At 44.0% G+C, this 21832-nt stretch overlaps 1 protein-coding gene across 4 annotated transcripts; it reads left to right on the top strand.

Annotated features, from left to right (window-relative positions):
• The first annotated feature begins 2055 nt into the window (after nt 1–2055).
• Nucleotides 2056–21707, top strand: TMC7 (transmembrane channel like 7). 4 transcript variants are annotated; one of them, XM_083711521.1, is made up of 16 exons: nt 2056–2113; nt 4220–4463; nt 4945–5093; nt 6241–6408; nt 6527–6612; nt 8095–8240; nt 10103–10250; nt 11141–11314; nt 12057–12211; nt 13079–13196; nt 13430–13527; nt 14485–14668; nt 16090–16220; nt 16970–17125; nt 18598–18676; nt 19991–21707. In XM_083711521.1, exons 2-16 carry the CDS (start codon nt 4294–4296, stop codon nt 20048–20050), a joined length of 2022 nt encoding a protein of 673 aa, XP_083567647.1. In that variant the 5' UTR covers nt 2056–2113; nt 4220–4293; the 3' UTR covers nt 20051–21707. The 4 variants fall into 4 exon arrangements, with proteins under 4 accessions (XP_083567647.1, XP_083567645.1, XP_083567648.1 ...); XM_083711519.1 differs by lacking the exon at nt 2056–2113 and adding an exon at nt 2158–2546; XM_083711522.1 differs by lacking the exon at nt 2056–2113 and adding an exon at nt 2701–2787.
• The last annotated feature ends 125 nt before the right edge of the window (nt 21708–21832 follow it).

The following is a 21832-nucleotide window of genomic DNA, read 5'->3' as shown; positions in this document are numbered from 1 at the left end:
AATGTTGGAAAGCGTTGATCACTTCTCCTACCTGGGCTTTCCACAAGGGCCGACATTGATGCCGAAATCCAGTATTGCCCAATTTCTGCAAGTGTAGCTTTCTCCCGATTGAAGTGCAGAGTGTTTGTGGACTAGGACATTCACAGGGAAACCAAAATGCTTGTTTACAAAGCTATTGTACTACCAACCTTACTGTACACTTGTGAAACATGGACCACTTATAAACGCTATCTCCAACTCCTGGAAAGCTTCCATCAATGGTATCTCTGGAAAAAAATACACATCACTTGGGAAGACAGGTGAACTAATGCCAGTGTTCTGGAAGAAGCAAAGATCACCAGTGTCAAAGAAATAATTCTTCAACATCAACTTCATTGGACTGGTCATGTTGTTTGGATGCCTAATTATGGTCTTCCAAAGCAACTACTCTATTCCGAACTTAAAAATGGAAAGTGTAATGCTGGTGGTCAACAAAAGAGGTTTAAAGACTCTCTCAAGGCAAATCTTTAAAAATGTAGTATAAACACAGACAATTAGCAAGCACTAGCCTGCGAGCACTCCAACTGAAGACCAGCCTTTACCAAAGGTGTCACGGACTTTGAAGACACTCAAACTCAGGAAAAGGGAGAAACGTGCTAAGAGGAAGGCATGTTTCGGAAATCCTCACCGTGATTAACTCCCACCTAGAAAGCTACGTCCCCACCACGGAAGAATGTGTGGATCCAGAATTGTCCTCCACAGCCACTTACGGATTCACTTTTAAAAGTGTTCATGGAAGACAATCTTACTTGACTAGAGTGATCGCCAAAGACGACTTTATTTCCTGAATCTCCTACACATATTGATAGTTTGCTCAGCTTAACAGATACTTTGACAGACTGTATTTGCAGGGAGGTGTAAGCCCCTACAGTCCAAGGACAATTGGAAAGCTTTTCCCATTTCCCTTCCTCCTTGCAGAGAAATATTTGAGGTCTATTTGGGAAGAGTCATAGAATCATAGAGTTGGAAGAGACCACAAGGGCCATCGAGTCCAACCCCCCTGCCAAGCAGGAAACACCATCAGAGCACTCCTGACATATGGTTGTCAAGCCTCTGCTTAAAGACCTCCAAAGAAGGAGACTCCACCACACTCCTTGGCAGCAAATTCCACTGTCAAACAGCTCTTACTGTCAGGAAGTTCTTCCTAATGTTTAGGTGGAATCTTCTTTCTTGTAGTTTGGATCCATTGCTCCGTGTCCGCTTCTCTGGAGCAGCAGAAAACAACCTTTCTCCCTCCTCTATGTGACATCCTTTTATCCTTTTATATATTTGAACATGGCTATCATATCACCCCTTAACCTCCTCTTCTCCAGGCTAAACATGCGGAGCTCCCTTAGCCGTTCCTCATAAGGCATCGTTTCCAGGCCTTTGACCATTTTGGTTGCCCTCCTCTGGACACGTTCCAGCTTGTCAGTGTCCTTCTTGAACTGTGGTGCCCAGAACTGGACACAGTACTCCAGGTGAGGTCTGACCAGAGCAGAATACAGTGACACTATTACTTCCCTTGATCTAGATGCTATACTCCTATTGATGCAGCATTGGCGTTTTTAGCTGCCGCGTCACACTGTTGGCTCATGTCAAGTTTGTGGTCAACCAAGACTCCTAGATCCTTTTCACATGTACTGCTCTCAAGCCAGGTGTCACCCATCTTGTATTTGTGCCTCTCATTTTTTTTGCCCAAGTGCAATACTTTACATTTCTCCCTGTTAAAATTCATCTTGTTTGTTTTGGCCCAGTTCTCTAATCTGTCAAGGTCGTTTTGAAGTGTGATCCTGCCCTCTGGGGTGTTAGCCACCCCTCCCAGTTTGGTGTCATCTGCAAATTTGATCAGGATGCCCTTGAGTCAAAATGGCTTCAGGATTGCTCTCCTGTACTATTTCAGACTATGTGGTTTATATACTTATGTGCCTGTCTTGTACATTCATCAACATTTATTCTATGTATCTGAGACCTTAGAATTCTTATTAACACTAGTAAGGCCGTTTCCCATACAATTTGACACCATCGGTCCATTACTCCTGGCAGGTCTCTTCAGGTCTCTCTATATGAGGCTATAAGGCTCCTGAACCGTCGGGTGGGTTATTATAATTGCTCTATAATGAAGTCATACTTATCTTGGAAGGCGGCGCCAGTTCTAGGGCTGACTTCTAATACCTAAAACTTTCAGAAGGAAAAGGGAGAAGAGCCTCAAGCGTGAGCAACAACTCGAAACAAACGAACGTAAGTTTCGGGCGGCGGCACCACGAGGCGCTGAGGCCGCTCCCCGCCGGCCTCCCCTCACAACAATAATATCCGGCCCAGTCAGCAGCCGAGCTCGCTTCCATTGGCTCCCCCGGAGAGGGCCGGAAACAACCCGGTTAGGAGTGGGTCGCGGCGGCGGCGCCTCTCCTGAGAAAGGCGGCAGAGGGCTTTGTTTGCGACGACGGCGAGAGGCCGCCCGACAGCCAGCATGGGCGAGCAGCTGCAGGGCGCCGCGAGGCGGGACAACCCCGGCTGGGGGAGCAACGGTGGGTCGAGAGCGGGACGGGGACGGCGTTGCCGGCCTCTTGGGTGTCTTACTTGGGAGAAAGTTCCGTTGAGCAGCGCGGGTTTGTTTTTTTACTCCCGCGTAAAACACACGGCGGCGACGGGGGTGGGCACTTTGGGGCGCCGTGGATGCGAAAGGGGTGGCGGGGAAGAGATGGCTGCTGCTCCTCGTTTGCCCCGGCTTCTCAAGTGAACCGAGTCCCCGTAGCTCGCTTTTTGCAGGTTGCAACTTGTAAAGTTTGTTTTTCTTGGGGAGTAAATAAATCCCACGGGGTTCTATTCCCCTGTTGACCATGCTCAGGGTAGGCCCTTTTTAATTTTTATGAATGGGCCAGAGTTAGCCGTGGGTTGCAGCCAATGCTAGCCTTTGCTCAAAAGGTTAAGATGAATATGCACGACTAATTTCGGCCCTTTAATTTTCAACGGGTTGCCGCTGAGTTAAGTTCCGAGTGTGATGCAGCCCGCTTAGGTCACCTGGGCGTTGCTTCTGAGTAAACCTGCTCCGGGATCACGTTGCGACTCTGCGGAAAGCTTTTTTTAAAAAATGCTTCCGGTTAGGGCGAATTTGTGCTCTTAAAGGGGGTTCAAAATCAACAAAATGTTGGGTGCCTGCGGGTTTTGTCCTTCACGTCATCGTGGAGAGACCTGAGTGGGTACCGTCTAAAAACGAACTAGAGAAACATTGGTTTTTTTTGTCACAGTGTAAAAGTTCTATTGGCTACAAGTGCCACTTCACCAGATTTGTGAAATGGTTTATGTGATCATTTTTAGCCGCCTCCTTTGGGGCCCATACCTAAGGCTCACAGAGAGCTCTTAATAATAAACATAACCTCTGCCCTTTTAAAATGTGCTGGGGAAGGGGGATTTTTGGGTTGGTCTTGTTTTTATTATGTATTTTGTGTTTTTATCTTGTGAACCGCCCTGAGACCTGTCGGTATAGGGCAGCATACAAATTTAATGACTAATAATAACAATAATATATGGTACTGATAGCATTAATAGGAGTGATATTAATGTTAATTTAATAATGGGATAGCTGCTAATTTATTAGTTTAGTGATATCTAAAGATGCTGCTTAGTCACGCTGGCCACGTGACCCGGAAGTGTCTCCGGACAGCGCTGGCTCCCGGTCTCTTGAGCGAGATGAGCACGCAACCCTAGAGTCGGACACGACTGGCCCGTACGGGCAGGGGTACCTTTAAATTAGTCCAAAACAACGGCCGTGTTCACATGGTGAACTATGGCTTACCTGGACTTGCTGGCCCCCAATGAGATTGCTCCCTGGGCTTTTCAGGTCAGTACAACACAGCAGGTCAGTGCCTTCCTGCGTCATCTGAACTGCATCATGGTTAAAGTCTCTTATCCTTAATCACAATCTGTAGCCAAGGTTTTCCTATGATTACAGGTTAAGGATGCTTACTATGCGATGCAAACCAGGCGTTAGTAGCGCATATATTGTACATGGGAACATGGCACACTTCATTCTCAACACCACCCCCCTCCCTCCATGGTGGAGCATCTAGTCCAACCCTTCAATGCAGCCATATGCAGCTGTCCAGCCGACCAAACCTGAAACCTTGGCATCAGCACCATGCTTTAACCAACTGACCTTGGGAGCTAATTTGTTAACCTTTCCCCCCTTTTCTTATTGCAGAGGTTTTCCTTCTTGACTCACAGTATGCAGCACCAACTGTTGCCTTTCTGCAAGAACTACCCAGTTACCAGTCTATGTTGAGGAGGAGAACTTCAGCAGGAGGATTGCGGGACTACCGCAGTTTAGCACGGACAACTTCTGGCGAGACTAGCAGCCTCCTAGAAAGAGCTGGACCAGGAAGCCCAGGCTCTGCACAGCCGCTGAGAGAATATGCCTTAACTATTGCAGAGAAGAGAAGATTAAGGTTAGAGAGAGAAATTCATTGAGCTGTATAGTAGTTGTAGTGGGATCCATTTCTGGGTAAAAATTGCTTCTAGGAAATGGATTTTATTAATTTCTAAAATTGTTTTTAAATGGCAGTAAGTCATTTTGCCTCCACCATGCTCCTAAGCATTAGTCCATGTTCAAGGAAGTTAGGTTAAGATGACGTAACTAAAAGAATCCAAATCTTTGTGTTAAGATGAAAAATTAATTCCAAAAGTATAACCCTCCCCCTTCAGTTTATGATATAGGCAATGGCCATTCGCAGTTCTCACTCATGGTCCAACAGGCATGGAAATTGTAAGCTAAGGGATTTAAAACTTTATATGTTATATTGTAAATTGCTTTGGGATGCATCATGTGCGGTTGTTATTATTATTTTTTTTAAATAATCCTGCATTTTCACCAGTTGTAAAATGAAACCCCCAATGATCTTGTCATGTTATTTTGTTTTATCTTACTAGGGAAATTCAGGCGGCTAACATAAGATACATGTCAGGTTGGCATCAGTGGAGGCAGATAAGTAGCAAATCATGGAAAAAAATTGTAGAGGATACCAGAGAACTGTCATCTTACTTTGAACTTTGGGGACATGACATCCGCAGTATTGAGGGTATGTTCTTTATTAATTTGTATGCTGCTTGATTTTGCTCCTTATTTTCATTGTCTTTTTCACATCTTTTATTCAGTTATTTAGTGGATTTATAAACTGGTTTATAAAGAAATTGCACAAATAAAATTGTAAATAAGACACAGCTAAAATCCTCAAACAAATTAAACATAAAAATATGAAAAACCTTTAGGTTAGATTACTGCAATGTGTTATATACTGAGGCTGCCTTTGAAGATAGTGCAGAAACAGCAGCTTCTGCAGAACATACAACACAGGGTCTCTTCCAATTCCTTCCTTTTTCAGCTCTCTGCCTTTACAGTAACTAACTTGGCTTAAAACAGTAACACCAAAAGTACAATGCATTTAAATAAGCCAGTTTTAAAAACAATGTACTAAACATTCACAGACAGACAAATCTGTCACAAGTCACCCACCCCACAACTGCAGGATGAGGCAACTGTTCAGATCTTCAGGTGATGAGCTGAGCCTTGAAAAGAAGAAGTGAGAGTAAATGTCATTGCTTCAACTTCCTCCTTTATCTCTGTGTACTTTTGAAGTGGTGGGTGGAGGGAAGATAACCAGCCACCCTCAGAATCTCATGATGGAGGGAACAGTGAGGGGGGCAAATGCTTGGGGAAAATAAAAGTGTCTTTGCCTGGCAAAGGAAAGATTCCAGTGATGGAGACAGACATGGCAACTTTGGAAGAGTGTTCCACAGCTGAGCGGGCTACCACTGAAGAGGTTTAGCGTGTTGTCCAAACCTGGGATTGTGCTTAAAGTTTCTCCTGATTAACCATGATCTGTCACCAAAGCTTGTCGTTAAGGAGCAGAGATCTTGACCACAATTCCAGGTTTGGACAATATGATAAGCCAAACCTTAGGTGCTGTGCTGAGCTAAAAGGCCTGTGAAGGAACCAAGTGGTTATAATCTGCTCCTTTGGAGGTAGTACATTCACACTAAGCCATGGTTTGGCTTAGTATCATGTGCACACTGAGACCATTCAAAGGGCCCACCTTTCTTCCACTATGGAATTTGAGGCAGGGTACTTGGGGGTCTTCCAACCAGGCCCAGACCTGCATCATGTGCACACAGTTTTACATTAACAGTAAATGTGTTCATTCATAAATTAAATCTTTCTTTTCATAGGGAAGTTTGGCACTGGGATCCAGTCTTACTTTTCCTTTCTACGATTCCTCGTGATCCTGAACATTGTGATCTTTCTCCTTGTGTTCACCTTTATCACCCTTCCTAGTGCCTTTTACAAACATGGAACGGTCAATGGCAGCTACGTTCAACTTCCCCTGAAGAGCATAGGTAACACACTCTTCCTACTAACCTGTTTTCTGTTCGCAAGTACAGACATAGCAGACGAGCATTTGGCTGCTTTCACTCCTTCTGTTCAATTAATTTTCTTTTGATCTCTTATCTACAGAGCACCACTGCACAGTTTATGTTGTCAGTGGTACCAAGGGACTTATTTACTTCTACAGTTACGTTATAGATCTGCTGACTGGCACAGTAAGTATTTGGACTTATATTGCTAAATCCAAAGAAGCAGATTCAAAAACAAAAGTGGAGGGTTTCAGTAGGAGGTAGAAAGCCCCCTCCCTCCACCTTCTGGGCAAAATGGTAAGGCTGCATTGGGCAGGGTAAATCTCTAAAGCTAAGCTCTTCAGAGTAGAGACTCTCAGGTTGTGTACACGCTGTGCAGTTAAAGTCAATTCGCCCCCTCAATGTATCCTGGGAACTGTAGTTTTGTTAAGGGTGCTGGGAATTTTAGCTCAGCAAGGCGTAAACTGCCATTCTCAGGATTCTTTGGGGGGTGGGGGGGGAAATGTGCTTTAAGTATATGGTGTGTATGTAGCTTTACAATGCCATTCAAGCACTGGCCCATTGCTTCCTGTTCAACCAGCTTTGATCCATCGCCTTATATTTTGGCTTCCTTAGAACACATTAAACATAGTTCCCTTTGACAGGTAAAGATTTATCCCATTCAATGCAGCCTTGCCGCTTGCTTGCTCACTCGTGCAGGGCCACTGCTTGCAGGTGCCTGAAGCCTGTGCATGTATTGGTTTATTAAGTAGATACTTGTTTTTCCGAATGCGTCCATAATGTGCATGTGACATACATTACTGAATGCAGAACTTTGCATCCTGAGAACCCCTGCTTTAATTTTAAGTTTCTTGTCCTTCTAGCTGTAGCATTGTAAAACTGGTGTACAGTGGTACCTCTGGTTATGTACTTAATTCGTTCCGGAGGTCTGTTCTTAACCTGAAACTCTTCTTAACCTGAAGCACCACTTTACCTAACGGGGCCTCCCGCTGCTGCCGCGCCGCAACTGCGTTATTTCTGTTCTCATCCTGAAGCAAAGTTCTTAACCCGAGGTACTATTTCTGGGTTAGCGGAGGCTGTAACCTGAAGCATATGTAACCTGAAGCGTCTGTAACCTGAGGTACCACTGTATTTAATTTTTACATTTAAAAAAATGCTTCAATGGAAGAGTTTTCCTCCAAAGACCTTAGGGCAGTGTGTATGGTTCCTGCCTCTCTTCCCTTTATAGACAGCTGGTCCTGCATAGGATGGCATCCAATGAAGTAGTTTCCTTAATACAAGGACCTCGGACTGTGCAGTGGAACTTCTCCCTCCCTCTACTTGGCCTCCCCCCCCATGTTCCTCTTAAATCTGTGCTGGGGATTTCCCCAGCCCTCCAAGGAGGGCATGAGTGGAGTTTGAGTAGAGGTAGGGGAAGTTCTGTTGTGCAAATGGAAATGCTTGTGCCAGTTGAGCTACTTCATTGGATACCACCCTTTGGGACTCTTCCAGTTTATCTTGATTTACACAGCTGAAGGCTTTTCCTTATAGGTAAAGAGCTTTATTGGGGGTGCAGCACCACGTGTTTTCAAATAGTTGCTTTTGGCACTTGGCAAAGACTCCAGAGCATGTCTGTAAACCGTTGTGTGCTTCTATGTAGTAACTTTCTTCTCTGCTAAATTCTTGCAGGGCTTTCTGGAAATGACTAGTCTCTTTTATGGCTATTACACAGTAGACACCATCTATTTGGGCCTCCTGAAATACCATGTGCCTCTTGCCTATTTGCTGACTACGCTGGGTTACCTTTCATTAAGCTTTCTCTGGATCGTGAAAAGGTAAAGTTAGCTTGAAGTGTGTGCTGCAATGGCCCATTTGGGTCTTTCCCCTGCATTTCTCTTATTTCTTCATGATCTTTTCTCCTGTCACTATGGTTAATAATAATAATAATAAAAAAATTTATTTATATGCCGCCCTCCCCAGCCGAAGCTGGGCTCAGGGCGGCTAACAACAGTCAAAATAGTTCAACATTCTAAAAACATTCATTATAAAATTAATTAAAATCAAATTAATGGCAACCATCAAGCAAAATTCTGTGTAGGTTGCCAGAGGAGGGGGTCAGGCTGCGCCCTGACCAAAGGCCTGGTGGAACAGCTCTGTCTTGCAAGCCCTGCGGAAAGATGACAGGTCCCGCAGAGCCCTAGTCCCTTGTGACAGAGCGTTCCACCAGATTGGAGCTGCGGCTGAGAAAGCCCTGGCTCTAGTTGAGGCCAGCCTAACCTCTCTGTGGCCTGGGATCTTTAGGATGTTTTTATTTGCAGACCGTAAATTTCTCTGTGGGGCATACCAGGAGAGGCGGTCCCGTAGGTACGAGGGTCCTAGGCCGTATAGGGCTTTAAAGGTTAAAACCAGCACCTTGAACCTGATCCTGTACTCCACCGGGAGCCAGTGCAGCTTGTATAGTACTGGATGAATATGATCTCGCAGCGAAGACCCCATAAGGAGTCTCGCCGCGGCATTTTGCACCCGCTGGAGTTTCTGGGTCAGTCTCAAGGGCAGCCCCACATAATGTTCAACATACTTTAGTTATCCTTTATTTAGTTATCCTTTATTTATGCCGCAGGCACAATTCCTTTTAAAAAAACACCTTAGAGGGGTTTGAGGAGGTCCTTGCTCTGCCAGTCTGGTCAGGAATGTGGGCGGCCCTTCCCTCTGGAGAAGCAGCAGTGCTCAAGGCCCCAGGAGGAAGTGCCATCTGATAGGTCAGGAATTCCCTTCACTCCCACCCCAGAGACTCTCTTACTTGATAAACTGGGCTGAAAATGATATGGGTAGTAAAACAGGCAAGGAGCTTCCCTGTGCTGTCTAGTGGTGCCTTTTGTAGGTTTGCAAAGGTCACTTCTGCTTGAGTTCAATGGGACTTGCTTCCTAGTGAGAGAGTTGCACTCAGGGCCGGCCCACCCTTGAGACAAAATGAGGTGACTGCCTCATGGATCAGGATCCACAGGGGCAGCTCCTGATGTGAATCTTCACTCACCCCCTACTTCTCTCGTGGTGAGGGGTGGAAACATTTTGTGGTTACTCTCAGGGGCTGGCCCTGATTGCAATCATGGCTTACTTTGTGGCAAGTAAGAGCTTTGCCTCGTGATCAGTAAATCCTTTCATAGAAACTGGTACTGGATTGTATCACTAGAGACTTCTGGGGGGTGGGTACTGAATATTTCAGTGCTCCCCAATTTTTAAAAACCCTGCATACCTGCTTTCTCCCTGACATTCGTATATATTGGGACCCACCCTATTCTTCCGATCGTAATTCGTTAAAACTGTTTTCAGTGTTGTAGTTTTAATTGTTGTGACCCACCCTGGAACCTTGGGGTGAAGGGCGGGGAATAAATCAAATTGATAATAATTCTAGGGAGTGTTTATAGATAGGTAAATAGTCAAACATTTAGAAATATTTTGTTTTCAGCTGAAGCTATACAGTAGAGCAACAGGGAAATCATGAAATGCTTTTTGACTGTTTCGTCCCCTAATAGTGTAATCCTATGCAGAGTTACTTTGGAGGAAATTCAAATGAATTAAGCAGCACTTAATTCTGAGTGTCCATGGGTAGGATCTGGCTGTGAATGAGTATACTCTTCCATGTATGCTCATACAAATGGGAAAATCTTTAAGTTGCTAATCAAGCATTTCATTCCAGATCTGTCGATGGATTCAAACAAAGCTTGGTACGCAACGACGATCAGTTTCAGAGCTACTGCAACAAAATATTTGCAGGCTGGGATTTCTGTATTACGGATGTAAATGCTGCACGGCTCAAGCATAGCAGCTTGCACTATGAGCTTAAAGTGAGTGTATCATTCCGTCTCTCTATAATGTTCAGGCTGTGACTTGCCATTGCAAATGTACCCCAAACAGTACTACCTAAACACCAGAGGGAGGCAGCAGCAGGTCTGGGGAACTCCCAAGGTTTGCAGAATTGCAAAAAAAGGTGAAATACTTTTAGGGAGGGTAGGGGGCAAAACAGACCAGTGGAGAATGCTCAGTGACCATAGAATGCCGTCTGACGTGGAGGTGTGGGTGGGAAACCAGGTGTGGATGGAACAAATGAAATGGAGTGGCCAGAATCTTGAGCAGCAGAACTCTATATAGCAATTTTTTCTTGCAGGGGGCTTGTGTGTACCCCATCCCCCCAAAACTCCATGTGCTTCATGCATTGCTATAATTATATAATTATATGATCTATGTGTCAAACTGGGCTATGTGTCATAATACACATAATATCTCAATCAAAGAGAGAGAGAAATCTAAATAAATAGTGGTGAGTGAATCATAGCATAAACAACATGTAAGAAAAATTGAGAAACTACTCTTACTGTGTAAGCCCGTCTGAGCCTTCCGTGTTCAGTGGGGCTTACTCCCAGGAAAGTGGGTGTAGAATAAATAGCACTTATAGCAGAAGTGGATGAGAGGCTTCAGTAGAATGTCTCCGGCATCACATTTGGCTGCTTCGCCACCGAGAGAAGAGTTAAATGCTGTTTTTAATTCTGAATTTAAAATTGCTGTAAGCTGCCCTGGAACTTTGCTCATGAAGGGTAGGTAATATGTTTAGCAACATTCTTTATTATTCTTATTACTAATCTGTTGTTAGCCTCCTTAGGGATCATTTGACCAAAGTTGGGGTTTAGTTTTTTTTGTTTTTTTTTTAAATCATTGGTGAATGAATTTCTGTTGACAGACTGACTTGGAGGAAGAGAGACTAAGGCAGAAGGTTGCAGAAAGGACCACCAGAGAGAAAATACGCATCTATTGCTTGAGAATATTCCTAAACTGCGTTGTCCTAGCTGTTTTGTCAGCTTGCTTTTATTCTATCTATAGAGCAACAGTCTACTCACAAGAAAACATTTCCAATGTAAGTGGCATGGCAGATTTTTATAAACAAATCTCTCCAGGCAGGGCAAGCAATGGGAATAACTGTCGCTATTTCCAAGGAATTGTAATTTCACTACAAATATGGTGTCTCCCTGGAGAATTTATCAGAATGTCCAGTTTAAACTCTGAAATGCTGTTATTAGCAGTAGAACAGTTGTGGAGAGGAACGAAGATGCCAGAAAGGGAGGCTGATGAGCTTAGGAATTGTGCACCTTCCCACGCATGCAAGAGGCAGACACTTTGGGGAACTTAAAAGTACATTCATGGGAGTTTTGCAGCTGGTTTCTTGTGTGCAGATACGGGGATGCTATCAGCTGGAGAGAAGTACACAGCAGAGGGAATAGCTGACAAAACTGAAGAATCAGGGACCAAGTGTATTTCCATCTGCTGGGAAAGAAGCTGTAGTTGCTACTGTAAGATCAGGTCAGCAGGAAACAGGTCTTGACAAGCAATTCAATTGTGAGTTTCTGTGCTCTGCCTCCATGTTTTGAGACAGTAATACTTCTGAATACCAGCTGCTGGAAGCCAAAGGAGGGGAGAGGGCTCTTGTGCTTGGGTTCTGCTTGCTGGTTTCCCACGGGCATCTGCTTGGACACAATGGGTGTGAGAACAGGATGCTGGACTAGATGGGCCGTTGGTCCCATCTTATGTTCTTATGAGTTCTGCAACTAATCAAAGAAACAACTCCTTCCTTTGCTTTTGCTTTCTTTCTCTCTATGCAGGACCACAAACCGAGATTTGACGATAACCTCATAGTACAGTACTTGCCTTCCATGGTGATTACGATGGCCAACTTTATTGCCCCATTAATTTTTTCAGTTCTCATCAAATTTGAAGACTACTCACCAGCCTTTGAAATCCGGTTAACGCTGATGAGGTAAGCGTCTGCGCTGCTCGATTCCGTAACTCAATATCGAAATAGGTCCTTTTCCAACTCTGTGCACCTGCCACCACCTATTCTGGTGTTCTTAGGTCTGGTAGTGCCTTGTGGCTGGTTGGGCTTCCCTCATTGTGTCTGGCCAAATGGTCACTCTTAGTAGTTAAGAGCGATAGTCTCGTAATCTGGTGAACTGGGTTCGATTCCCCACTCCTCCACATGCAGCTGCTGGGTGACCTTGGGCTAGTCACACTTCTCTGAAGTCTCTCAGCCCCACTCATCTCACAGTGTTTGTTGTGGGAGAGGAAGGGAACGGAGAATGTTAGCTGCTTTGAGTAGTGATAAAGCAGGATATCAAATCCAAACTACTATTCTTCTTCTTCTTCTTCTTCTTCGTTGCTTCCAAAATTGAGTTGGGTGACACACCCCGATGACAACTTGCAGGAATAGAAATAATAGTGTTACCTCTGCTGCTCTGGGCAAGTGAGAGAGCAGAACACTTTGGCATGTTGACTCTTCACTTCTAAGAGATCATGGCAGCAGCTTTAAAAGCATGGATTGGCTGTGGGGAAAGGAAGAGAGGTGGATCAAGGGCCCAGTAGGAGGGGAGATTCTATGAGATTCCATCATGGATTGAAACTGATGAAATGGGATGGAGGGATCCCTCCCCTAAGCTTTCTGTGCAGAATCACCTTAGCCAGTTGGCTTCCCCTCCTTGACCTTTTGCATTAAAATGCCTAAAGCTGCATATTTTAACAATCTCATGGATATCTTTTGCTTTTCTGTAATCAAAAAGATTATTGCAAAATCCCCATAGTATAAAAAATGGACAATTCATTGGTGTGTTCCTTCCATTTTGTTTTGAAGGTGTGTCTTTGTGAGGCTGGCCAACATTGGTGTTCTCTTGTTCTCACTGTGGACTCGAATCAGGTCCTGTACTCATGCAAAATGCATGGCCTGTGGATACAACTATCAGCTCTACCCTGTAAGTAGATCTATATGTGAACTAAAATGGGACGTGTGAAACAAGGTCTCCCTTAAATCCCGCTTGGAAGCAAAGGAACCCTGGCAGGAACTGCTCACCAGAGTGAAAAGCTTTTCCAGTAGCTTTGTGAATTTTGTTTTAGTGAGATGACAATGCAGTGGTGTTTTATGATAATCTTAAAACATAATAATCAACTGAATTTATTTTGATAAACCCTTTTCCTTTCCTTTCAGTGCTGGGAATCTCGAGTTGGCCAGGAAATGTATAAGCTGATGATCTTTGACTTCATCATAATATTTGCTATTACGGTCTTTATTGACTTTCCAAGAAAGTGAGTATAAACTTCAGTGAAGAGGCATTTCCTTTCTTTACAGTTGAAACACAATTTAAAACCAAAAGTAACCACTTTCAGTTTTGTTTTGTTTTTTAAAAATGTTGTTTCCTGTAATGTCTAAACTTGGGTATCTGTAGTTTGTGAGAAATGCTGTGCTAGCAAAAAAAGCCAGAATCATAACGGTCACTTCAGGTCCTTGCTGGTCGTGAAACCATTGCTACTTTAAGCAAGCCACAGTTGCCTGAGTTTGAACATCACAGGGAATTGCAGTTAGTGGATGCCTCTAATCTCCTGGCGGGCATGAAAGAAGGGGAGGGGTCTGGGAACCATAGGCTCCCAAGACTTTATTGCATCTCATTTGTAGAGAAACCATGGTTTCCTCTCCGGCCTAACTTGGTCCAAATACTTAAGCTTCCCCTTGTGAATCCTTTATTAAAAGATGAACTACAAAAGTAAAGGTTTTTGAAAATATTAAGCGGTATTTAAACAAATAACTGAGCCACAAACCATAGATAAACCTTGGTTAGATTGGATGGAGCTAAACCATGAGCCTGGGTTTGGCTGACATGCTATGCTAAACCCTGGTTTACTCATCATGCTGCAGTAGCAGGACAAGCTAGGAGGAGTATTAGGACCATGAGCGTCACTCTTGGAACTTGCACATTCATGCTAAGTGTGTATGAACTTGGGACAGTATTGGGGGTTGGACCAGCCTCAAATCTCATGGCAATAAGGGAGCCACAGGTTAGGTTCAAGAGCAACCTCGAAATTTTTTTTTATTATTTGTTTCCGACCTGGCAATATTTGCTCAACCCCACATTTCTACACCATGCACTACCTGGCTAGCTACGAATGCACTTATGTTTCTTACATTTTACTTCTTTAAATGATGAAAAGGTTCATTTAGTTTTATTGCTGGACTGTAAACTAGGGCTTTTTTATTACTGTTCTTAGGTTGATGGTTACCTATTGCTCATATAAGGCCTTCCGGTGGTGTGGTCTGCAGGAGTTTGCCATCCCTGACAACGTGCTGGAAATTGTTTACGGGCAAACTATCTGTTGGATTGGGACTTTCTATTGTCCTCTTCTCCCTGCCATCGCAGCAGTAAAATATTTTGTCGTCTTTTACATTAAAAAGGTACCTGGTCTTTTTAATGCTGACTGTTGCCTAGGTGTATCTGTAACAACAGTTTTAATAATTTCCATCCTGCACCCGACTTGTAAATAGAAATAGAAATACTTTATTGTCACTGTACCACTTGTTTACAGTGAGATTAAACAAGCCCCCCCCCCGCAATATTTCAGTCCTTGTTACACTCTGTGTGCTGTCGTACAACCACCAACCCCGAATGTTGCTGTCTTCCATTCAGCAGCCTCACGGCTCACAGGTAGAAACTGTTCTTTAACCTGTTGATACAGTTTATCATGCTTCTATATCTCCTGCCTGAGGGCAGGAGATTTAAAAGGTGCTGGCCAGGGTGTGAGTCATCCCTGAGAATGTTCCTCGCTCTTCTGAGGCAACGGTCTCCTGTGATGACATCTAGCGGACTCAGGGGACAGCCCATGATACCATGTGCTGTCTTCACCACCCTCTGTAGGGACTTTCTGTCCATGGCGTACCACACCGTAATACAGTATGAGAGAACATTTTCTATCGTTGACCAATAGAAGGAAATAATCAGTTGCTGTCTAACATTGTTCTTTCGCAAGACCCTAAGGAAATGAAGTCTCTGTTGGGCCTTCCTATCCACCTGGGCTGTATTGACCTTCCAAGTAAGGTCTTCACTAAGATGGACTCCCAGGAATTTAAAGGAAGAGACTGTCTCCACACAGCCCCCCCCCCCGATATACAACAGGGCTAGCTCCCCTCACTTCCTCCAACACCATTTCCTTTGTCTTGCCAATGTTTAGGTGCAGATTGTTCTCTGAGCACCATGTGGATACCTTTTGAACCTCCCCCTGTACTCAGATTCGTCTCCGCCTGTAATTAAACCCATTATGGTGGTGTCATCAGCAAACTTAATAATTGCAGAACAACCATTTTTGCTCTTGTGCAAATTCCTTACTTGTTTCTCTTCAGTCAGGTACAGAGGAGGGTGGAGCTTGCCGTCCTCTGCACGTTAATTGTATTACAATTTGAGTTCTGTGCAATACAATAAAATACAACAGAAGAAAGAAAAGAAAAATGCAATTAAAAAGCATACGGCATCTAGCACAGTGTATTACAATAACCACATTGAGGCTGTTGGCAATTTTAAGTCTGGGGGGAAGACGTCTGGGGACCACAGGAATAGAGGTTAGAATAGGAATCCACAACTGGACATTGCTGGGTAAAATCTGGCCCTTCAGGGTTAGGCCTGAGCCCCACTTGCTAGCCCAGATATGCAAGGTGCTGGTTCAAATGACATTGGGAGTAACTGACAGGTGATTGGTGTGTGGATGTGGATGTGTGGCCTTCCCTCTTCTTTTCCTCAAAGTGCCTCCCCGCTATGCAAAACTGGTTCCTCTCCAGGAGCCCAAACTTCTGGCATCTGGGCTGAGCTCTTTTCTTCTCTCCAGATTAGTCTGATGCATACATGCAAGCCTTCAACACGGCCCTTCAGAGCATCCAGCTCCAACTTTTTCTTCCTGGTGGTGCTCTTGATTGGCCTCATTCTAGCTTTCATTCCGTTGGGACTCAGCATGACACAGTAAGCAGTCCTTTTAATACAGCTTTGCCTCTCTGTTACTGTTTAGCTGGGAGGGGAAATGGACTTCACCTGGGTCTATCCAAGTCCACTTATTTCACTGTAGAAATGGTCAGGGGAAAATACACGCGAGCTAAAAAGCCTTGGAAAATAAAAAGGAATTTTCCTAGTGCATAACAAACATTTTTATAGGTGTCATATAAGCCTTTATGGGGGGAGAGTTTCCCAAGCAGAAAGGCTCTCTCCTGTCTCATTTCAGAGTGTGGGGGCACATCTACCTTCTGAATGGGGGCTCCTCCTATCAGAAGACACTGGAGTAGGGTTTCATATAAATTGACCTAGACCCTTCTATCATCATCTCCATGTGCCCCCCTCTGTGGGAGGTCAGGAGGATGGCAACACAAGAATGGGCCTTTTCAGTGGTGGCTCCCTGCTTGTGGAATGCACTCCCCAGGGAGGCTCACCTGGTGCCATCATTTAGTCACCAGGCAAAAGCATTCCTTTTATGACAGGCCTTTGGCTTTTAATTATTTGCGGCCTTCTTCAGCGGGTGGGATGTTTTAGTTCTGTCTTTTAAAAATATGATCAAGTTTTATTTTTTATTGTTTTAGTTTTATACTGGTTTTAATGCATCCGTTACTTCATCATTGTTTCAAGTCATTTTGAGTTACTTTTGCATTTAAAAAATGACTAATAAGCTTAATTAATAGCAATTTTCTTGCACATGCTTCCTTCCTTCCCTGCTTAAACAGCATTCCCTCCTCAAAAGCGTGTGGGCCTTTTGTGAATGTTAACCGTTCGTGGGATGTCATAGAACATACGGCGCATCATTTTCCACCAGTATTGCAGAAGGTTCTGAATGGCATTGTGTCAGAAGCGTTTGCAGTGCCTTTCTTTATGGTGGTCTGGTAAGCACTGGCCAGGCTGGCCTTGATCTCTTCCATGTTGTTCTTCGGTGTTGTCTGGGGTCAATAGAAAAATGTTCCCAGTACACAGCTATTGGATCATGTTCAATGTAAATGTACCAGATTTTTATTGCGGAGGGTGGGGTGGGGATGCTGAGCACTGCTATGCATAAGCAACCATTGTATATTTAGTTGAAAAAGTTCATACTGCTGGTGTTTCTGCGAGTATGATATCCATATGATATCATTAGGTATATTTGTAAAAATAAAAAAAAGATCTACTGTATCTTAATAATGTGTCTAGCTGCCACCCTTTCCCCCTCTAACTCTGACAATCGCTTAGCACTATATAGAGCAGTGTTTTTGTAGTCGGTATTCTTACATTGTGCATGATACCGCAGTTGTGTGCTGGAAGCACTATTTTATTAATGTCACTGCTGTTCCTTTGTTTATTTAAAGGATTTTTGTCCTGCTCTTCAGCGGCAAAGGCTCTGAGAGCAGCTTATAGTTCAATAAAAAAACAAGGCCATTCCTCTTCTCAAGCTTAGAATACTGGTCCCTTATTTAGCTTAAGTTGCTGAGGTCACCATTGGCAGGCATCTGCTGTGGAGAAAGCAGCGTGGACAGTGTTGCAGCCTTTGCTAGGGTTGAGTGTCCCACGTACGTTTGAAGGTGCCCTGTACTGGGAGGCCACCGGGCTGACTGGCTCTGTACTGGGAAGGACTAGCTTGGGCAAAAAACTCCTTGGGTTAGGGTTTTCTAAGCAGGGACTAGATAAGGATGCAGTACCCATGGATTCCCTACATTGGTTGGGAGTTGGACTAAAAGACCTTTTTGAGATCCTTTCCAACTCTGATTCTGTTGTTGAGTTACATCAGACCTCCAAGGCCTCCAGCACTGGTCCCCTTTCCCAGCCCTGCTGCCTTTTAGATCCTTACATGCAGCCCCAATTATAGCAGTCTTTTGACACTGCATTGCCTCTCTTCTCGTGGATTTCATTGTTCAAATACTAAGAAGAATGTAGCTGATGTAGGGCCCACGCCTTGGATGCAGATGGTCCCAGGTTCAGTCCTTGGCATCTCCAGTTCAAAAGGTTGGGTGGCAGGTGACAGGAAAGACCCCCTGCCCGAAGGCCTGGAGAGCAAGTCAAAGATGACAACACTGAGTTAAATGGACAAAAAGCTTGAGCTTGTATAGGGCAGCTTCCTGTATAAATGCAGAAAAAGGTCATTGGTTAGTTAATAAGTTTATAGCCCTAAGCATCCATGATAAACGTTAAATTGCTATTGGAGACAGATTACTGGGTTTGAGGAACTCTTCATCTGTCTTGTTGAAGTTGTTCCTGCATTTGGTAGTCTGGGAATCCTTACTATTATTGCGTATGTATCTCAATCTTCTGGATGCTGTTTTACAAAACTTGGGCCTGCATCGGTATTAAACTGTCCTGATGTTTGCGTTTCTCCATTGTTTTACAGCCTTATTATGTTTTATTTCATTGCCTTGGCTGGAGCACATAAACGAGTTGTTAATCAACTCAGGGAACAATTAGTTATGGTAAGTTTAAATCAGTGTTTCATCTCCCCTCCCCAAATACTGCATGCACAAGTTGTCCTGATAGTCCAATGTATGATGAGAGCCATCTTTTTTTTTAACCTGCTAAATATTTGTTGTGGGATCATAGGACATGATGTCACATTAATACCTTGGACAGATTACTCACATGGGATGTCAACCAAGGCCATTGCTTTGTGTAATTGACTCCTAGGCCCCGCTATCACTCAGTGAACTCTGCAAGAGTTTGGCAGGGTTCCCCCCCCCCCCCGTTTTACATATTCTGCCTCTTTAAAATGGTGCACTGTGTTTTTGTTTTAGCTTTAATCTTGATGGCTAGAAATATATTTCTGGGCTTCAGAGAGAGTCACAAGCTGCAACCCATGGAGTCAAAGGCCTACACCAGCCTTTGCCAACCTGGTGCCCTCCAGATGTTGGACTACAACTCCCATTAGCTGTCCTGGTGAGGGCTGATAGGAGCTGTAGTCCCAGCATTTGGAGGGCACCAGGGTGGATTAGCCTGTGGCATTATTATGGAACAAGTATCTGAACACAGTCTTCTCTGGGCTTCAGTAAGGCAGGAAATCATAATGAATGGAGTAGAAACTGAAGTCTGGCCAGACTCTAAAGAGTAACAGGCTGAAGAGTGGCAACAGGAATTTTGAGGGAAGTGGAAGGTTGTCCTTGACCAACTGACCTCTGGGAAGATGTCACCCAAAGTTTCTGCCAGTTTGCATGTTGCAGAGTAAAGGGCTGCAGTACAGTTTTTTTAAAAAAATGAAAATCTATGCATGCATTTCTTTATTCAGAGCCAACTGCTGTTCAATCACTGTGTTTTGCTTAGGTTAAGGGTAGGGATGTTCTTGGATGCCAGCTCCCATTGGCCCCAGTCAACATGATCAATGGCATGGGTAGGCAAACTAAGGACCAGGGGCCGGATCCAGCACAATCGCCTTCTAAATGCGGCCCTCAGGCGGTCCAGGAATCAGCATCTTTTTACATGAGTGGAATGTGTCCTTTTATTTAAAATGCATCTCTGGGTTATTTGTGGGGCTTGGGTTCATCCCCCCCAAAAAATATAGTCTGGCCCCCTACAGGGTCTGGGGGACAGTGGACTAGCCCCCTGCTGAAAATTTGCTGACCCCTGATCAATGGTCAGGGATGATAAGAGTTCAGCAGTATCTGAATGGAGAGGCCATAGGCTCCCCACTCTGGTTTAGATCTTGCTTGGTAGGGGACTTGCACTTTATATTGAAGGAGAACTTTAAATACTCTGCTTTTTGTATTCCCCATCCCGCCACCCAATTTCTGCCTTAGGAGAGTCGTGACAAGCTCTTCCTGATCAGGAAGCTGACTGAAGCTCAGAGACTTAGCTGAGGTGCCTTTTCATGCCTGCTGCCTTTGGAGTCGTTTTTTTGGAGCTGCTGTTCAGGGGATGCTAAAAAGAGAAGAACTCTAGTGCCTTGAACCTTGAGCCAAGTGACTTGGAACTTCATCCTTGGACCAGTGTAACTTGCAGTAGATGTGGGCCTCCTACAGCTGTTCCAATATCTGTGTCCGGATCTGGGGCTGGTGTGCATAAGTGAGTTGTTGATCAACTCAGGGAGCCATTTATCATGTTGACCCGTTAGGCTTCCCATTGAGCACGCACCCCGTTTATACAGGATTTCTGTATTTCTGTTTGTGCAGAATTGACTCTTAAAAATCGTGCTCAGAATCTCTACCATTGTAGAGGTCTTTGTGAGGTTGTATCTTTATTTTCATTGTTTACACTTTAAGCCTCTGTTTTTCATGGGTGTTTTAAAACTGTTGTGAACTGTCTTGACTAGGAAGCTCTTTGTAAAAGGTTCTCAGTGTTGTTTTCATTGCCATTCCTTTTTTTATTTTTTTTTAAATCAACTTTTATTAATCAGTTTTACTTAATAACATGTAAGTACATCATTCCTAATGGTAACTACCTGGGTCTGTGCTGGTTCAGCCACATAACAGAGTGTATGCAGTGAAATGTAGTCCTTCTAGACTTCTTTGATGGAGAGCCTTGGTTGATCACCTGTCCAGAACTTGGTATGTGCTTGAAGAAGGGAAGATACATTACCTGTCTTTAAGTACGACCCCCCAAAATGCTAGGGCAATTATCTCTGCTGCCCCAAATCTTCCTGAAGACTTGCTGGGTATAAACTAGGCATGCATTGTGCTTCAACCCAGAATCTGACTTCTGTTGATTTACTCTGCCAGATGGTTGGATTTTGCATACTAGATAAGAACGGCTTTATGCTGAAGCCTATATACGTGTCCCAACTATATACTTTGTTTTGTTTTAATTGCTGCTTTAGGAGAGCTGTGACAAACTCTTCCTAATCAAAAAGCCAATGGAACCTCGGAGGCATAGCTGTGAAGCCCTGCCCATAGGTGCCCATGGTTCATGCGTTCCATGGCCATCTATAGAAATCACTTAAATCCAGGGTTGGAAAGTTGTGGTCCTCCAGGTGTTGTTAAGACTACAGTTGGCCTTGCTGCGTGGGTTTGATGGGAATTGGAGTCCAAAATCTGGAAGGCCACAGGTTCCTTACTCCTTCTGTATTCACTGGGTGTACAAATATAAGTGGCAAGGGACAGGAAAATGTTGATAGCATTATGCTTCAAAACGAACGTGTAGATGCTCAAGTCATTAAGTTGAAACAAAAAGATTTTTTGTAATGAGATGGGGGTGGAAGAAAGGACGCATTGAGGTAGGTTTGTAACTATATAGTTACTCAGAATCCTCAGAAACCTTGGTTTTTCAAATTGTAGAAGGGTCAGACTATCAGGTAACAGCCAGATCCTTGGCTGGAATTAATTGCTGTGTTGAAATAGAAGCCAAGGGTTTGCTAATCTTTGGCCTTTATTAAGTAGCCATGTTTTCTTACTCTGTTTCCGTTTTGGATAATTGTTGCATTAAATGGCACACCTCAGAGGTACTTAAAAACAAAGAAAGAAATATTATAAAAAAGGTAATGTATATATTAATTAATGCTAATAAATATATTGCAGCTGCTTTATGGACAGTTGGCTTTTATTTCTCTTTGACTACATTATTCAGCTTTGTCAAATCATTTTACCCAAGGGTCAAGCTTTCAGCACAACGTTAAAGCAACAACAGTTGAACACTTCAAAATCATG

This window comes from Podarcis gaigeae (assembly GCF_964106915.1).
Source record: "Podarcis gaigeae genome assembly, chromosome: 14".
Taxonomy (NCBI): domain Eukaryota; kingdom Metazoa; phylum Chordata; class Lepidosauria; order Squamata; family Lacertidae; genus Podarcis; species Podarcis gaigeae.
This window is presented reverse-complemented; position numbering and strand designations above follow the sequence as displayed.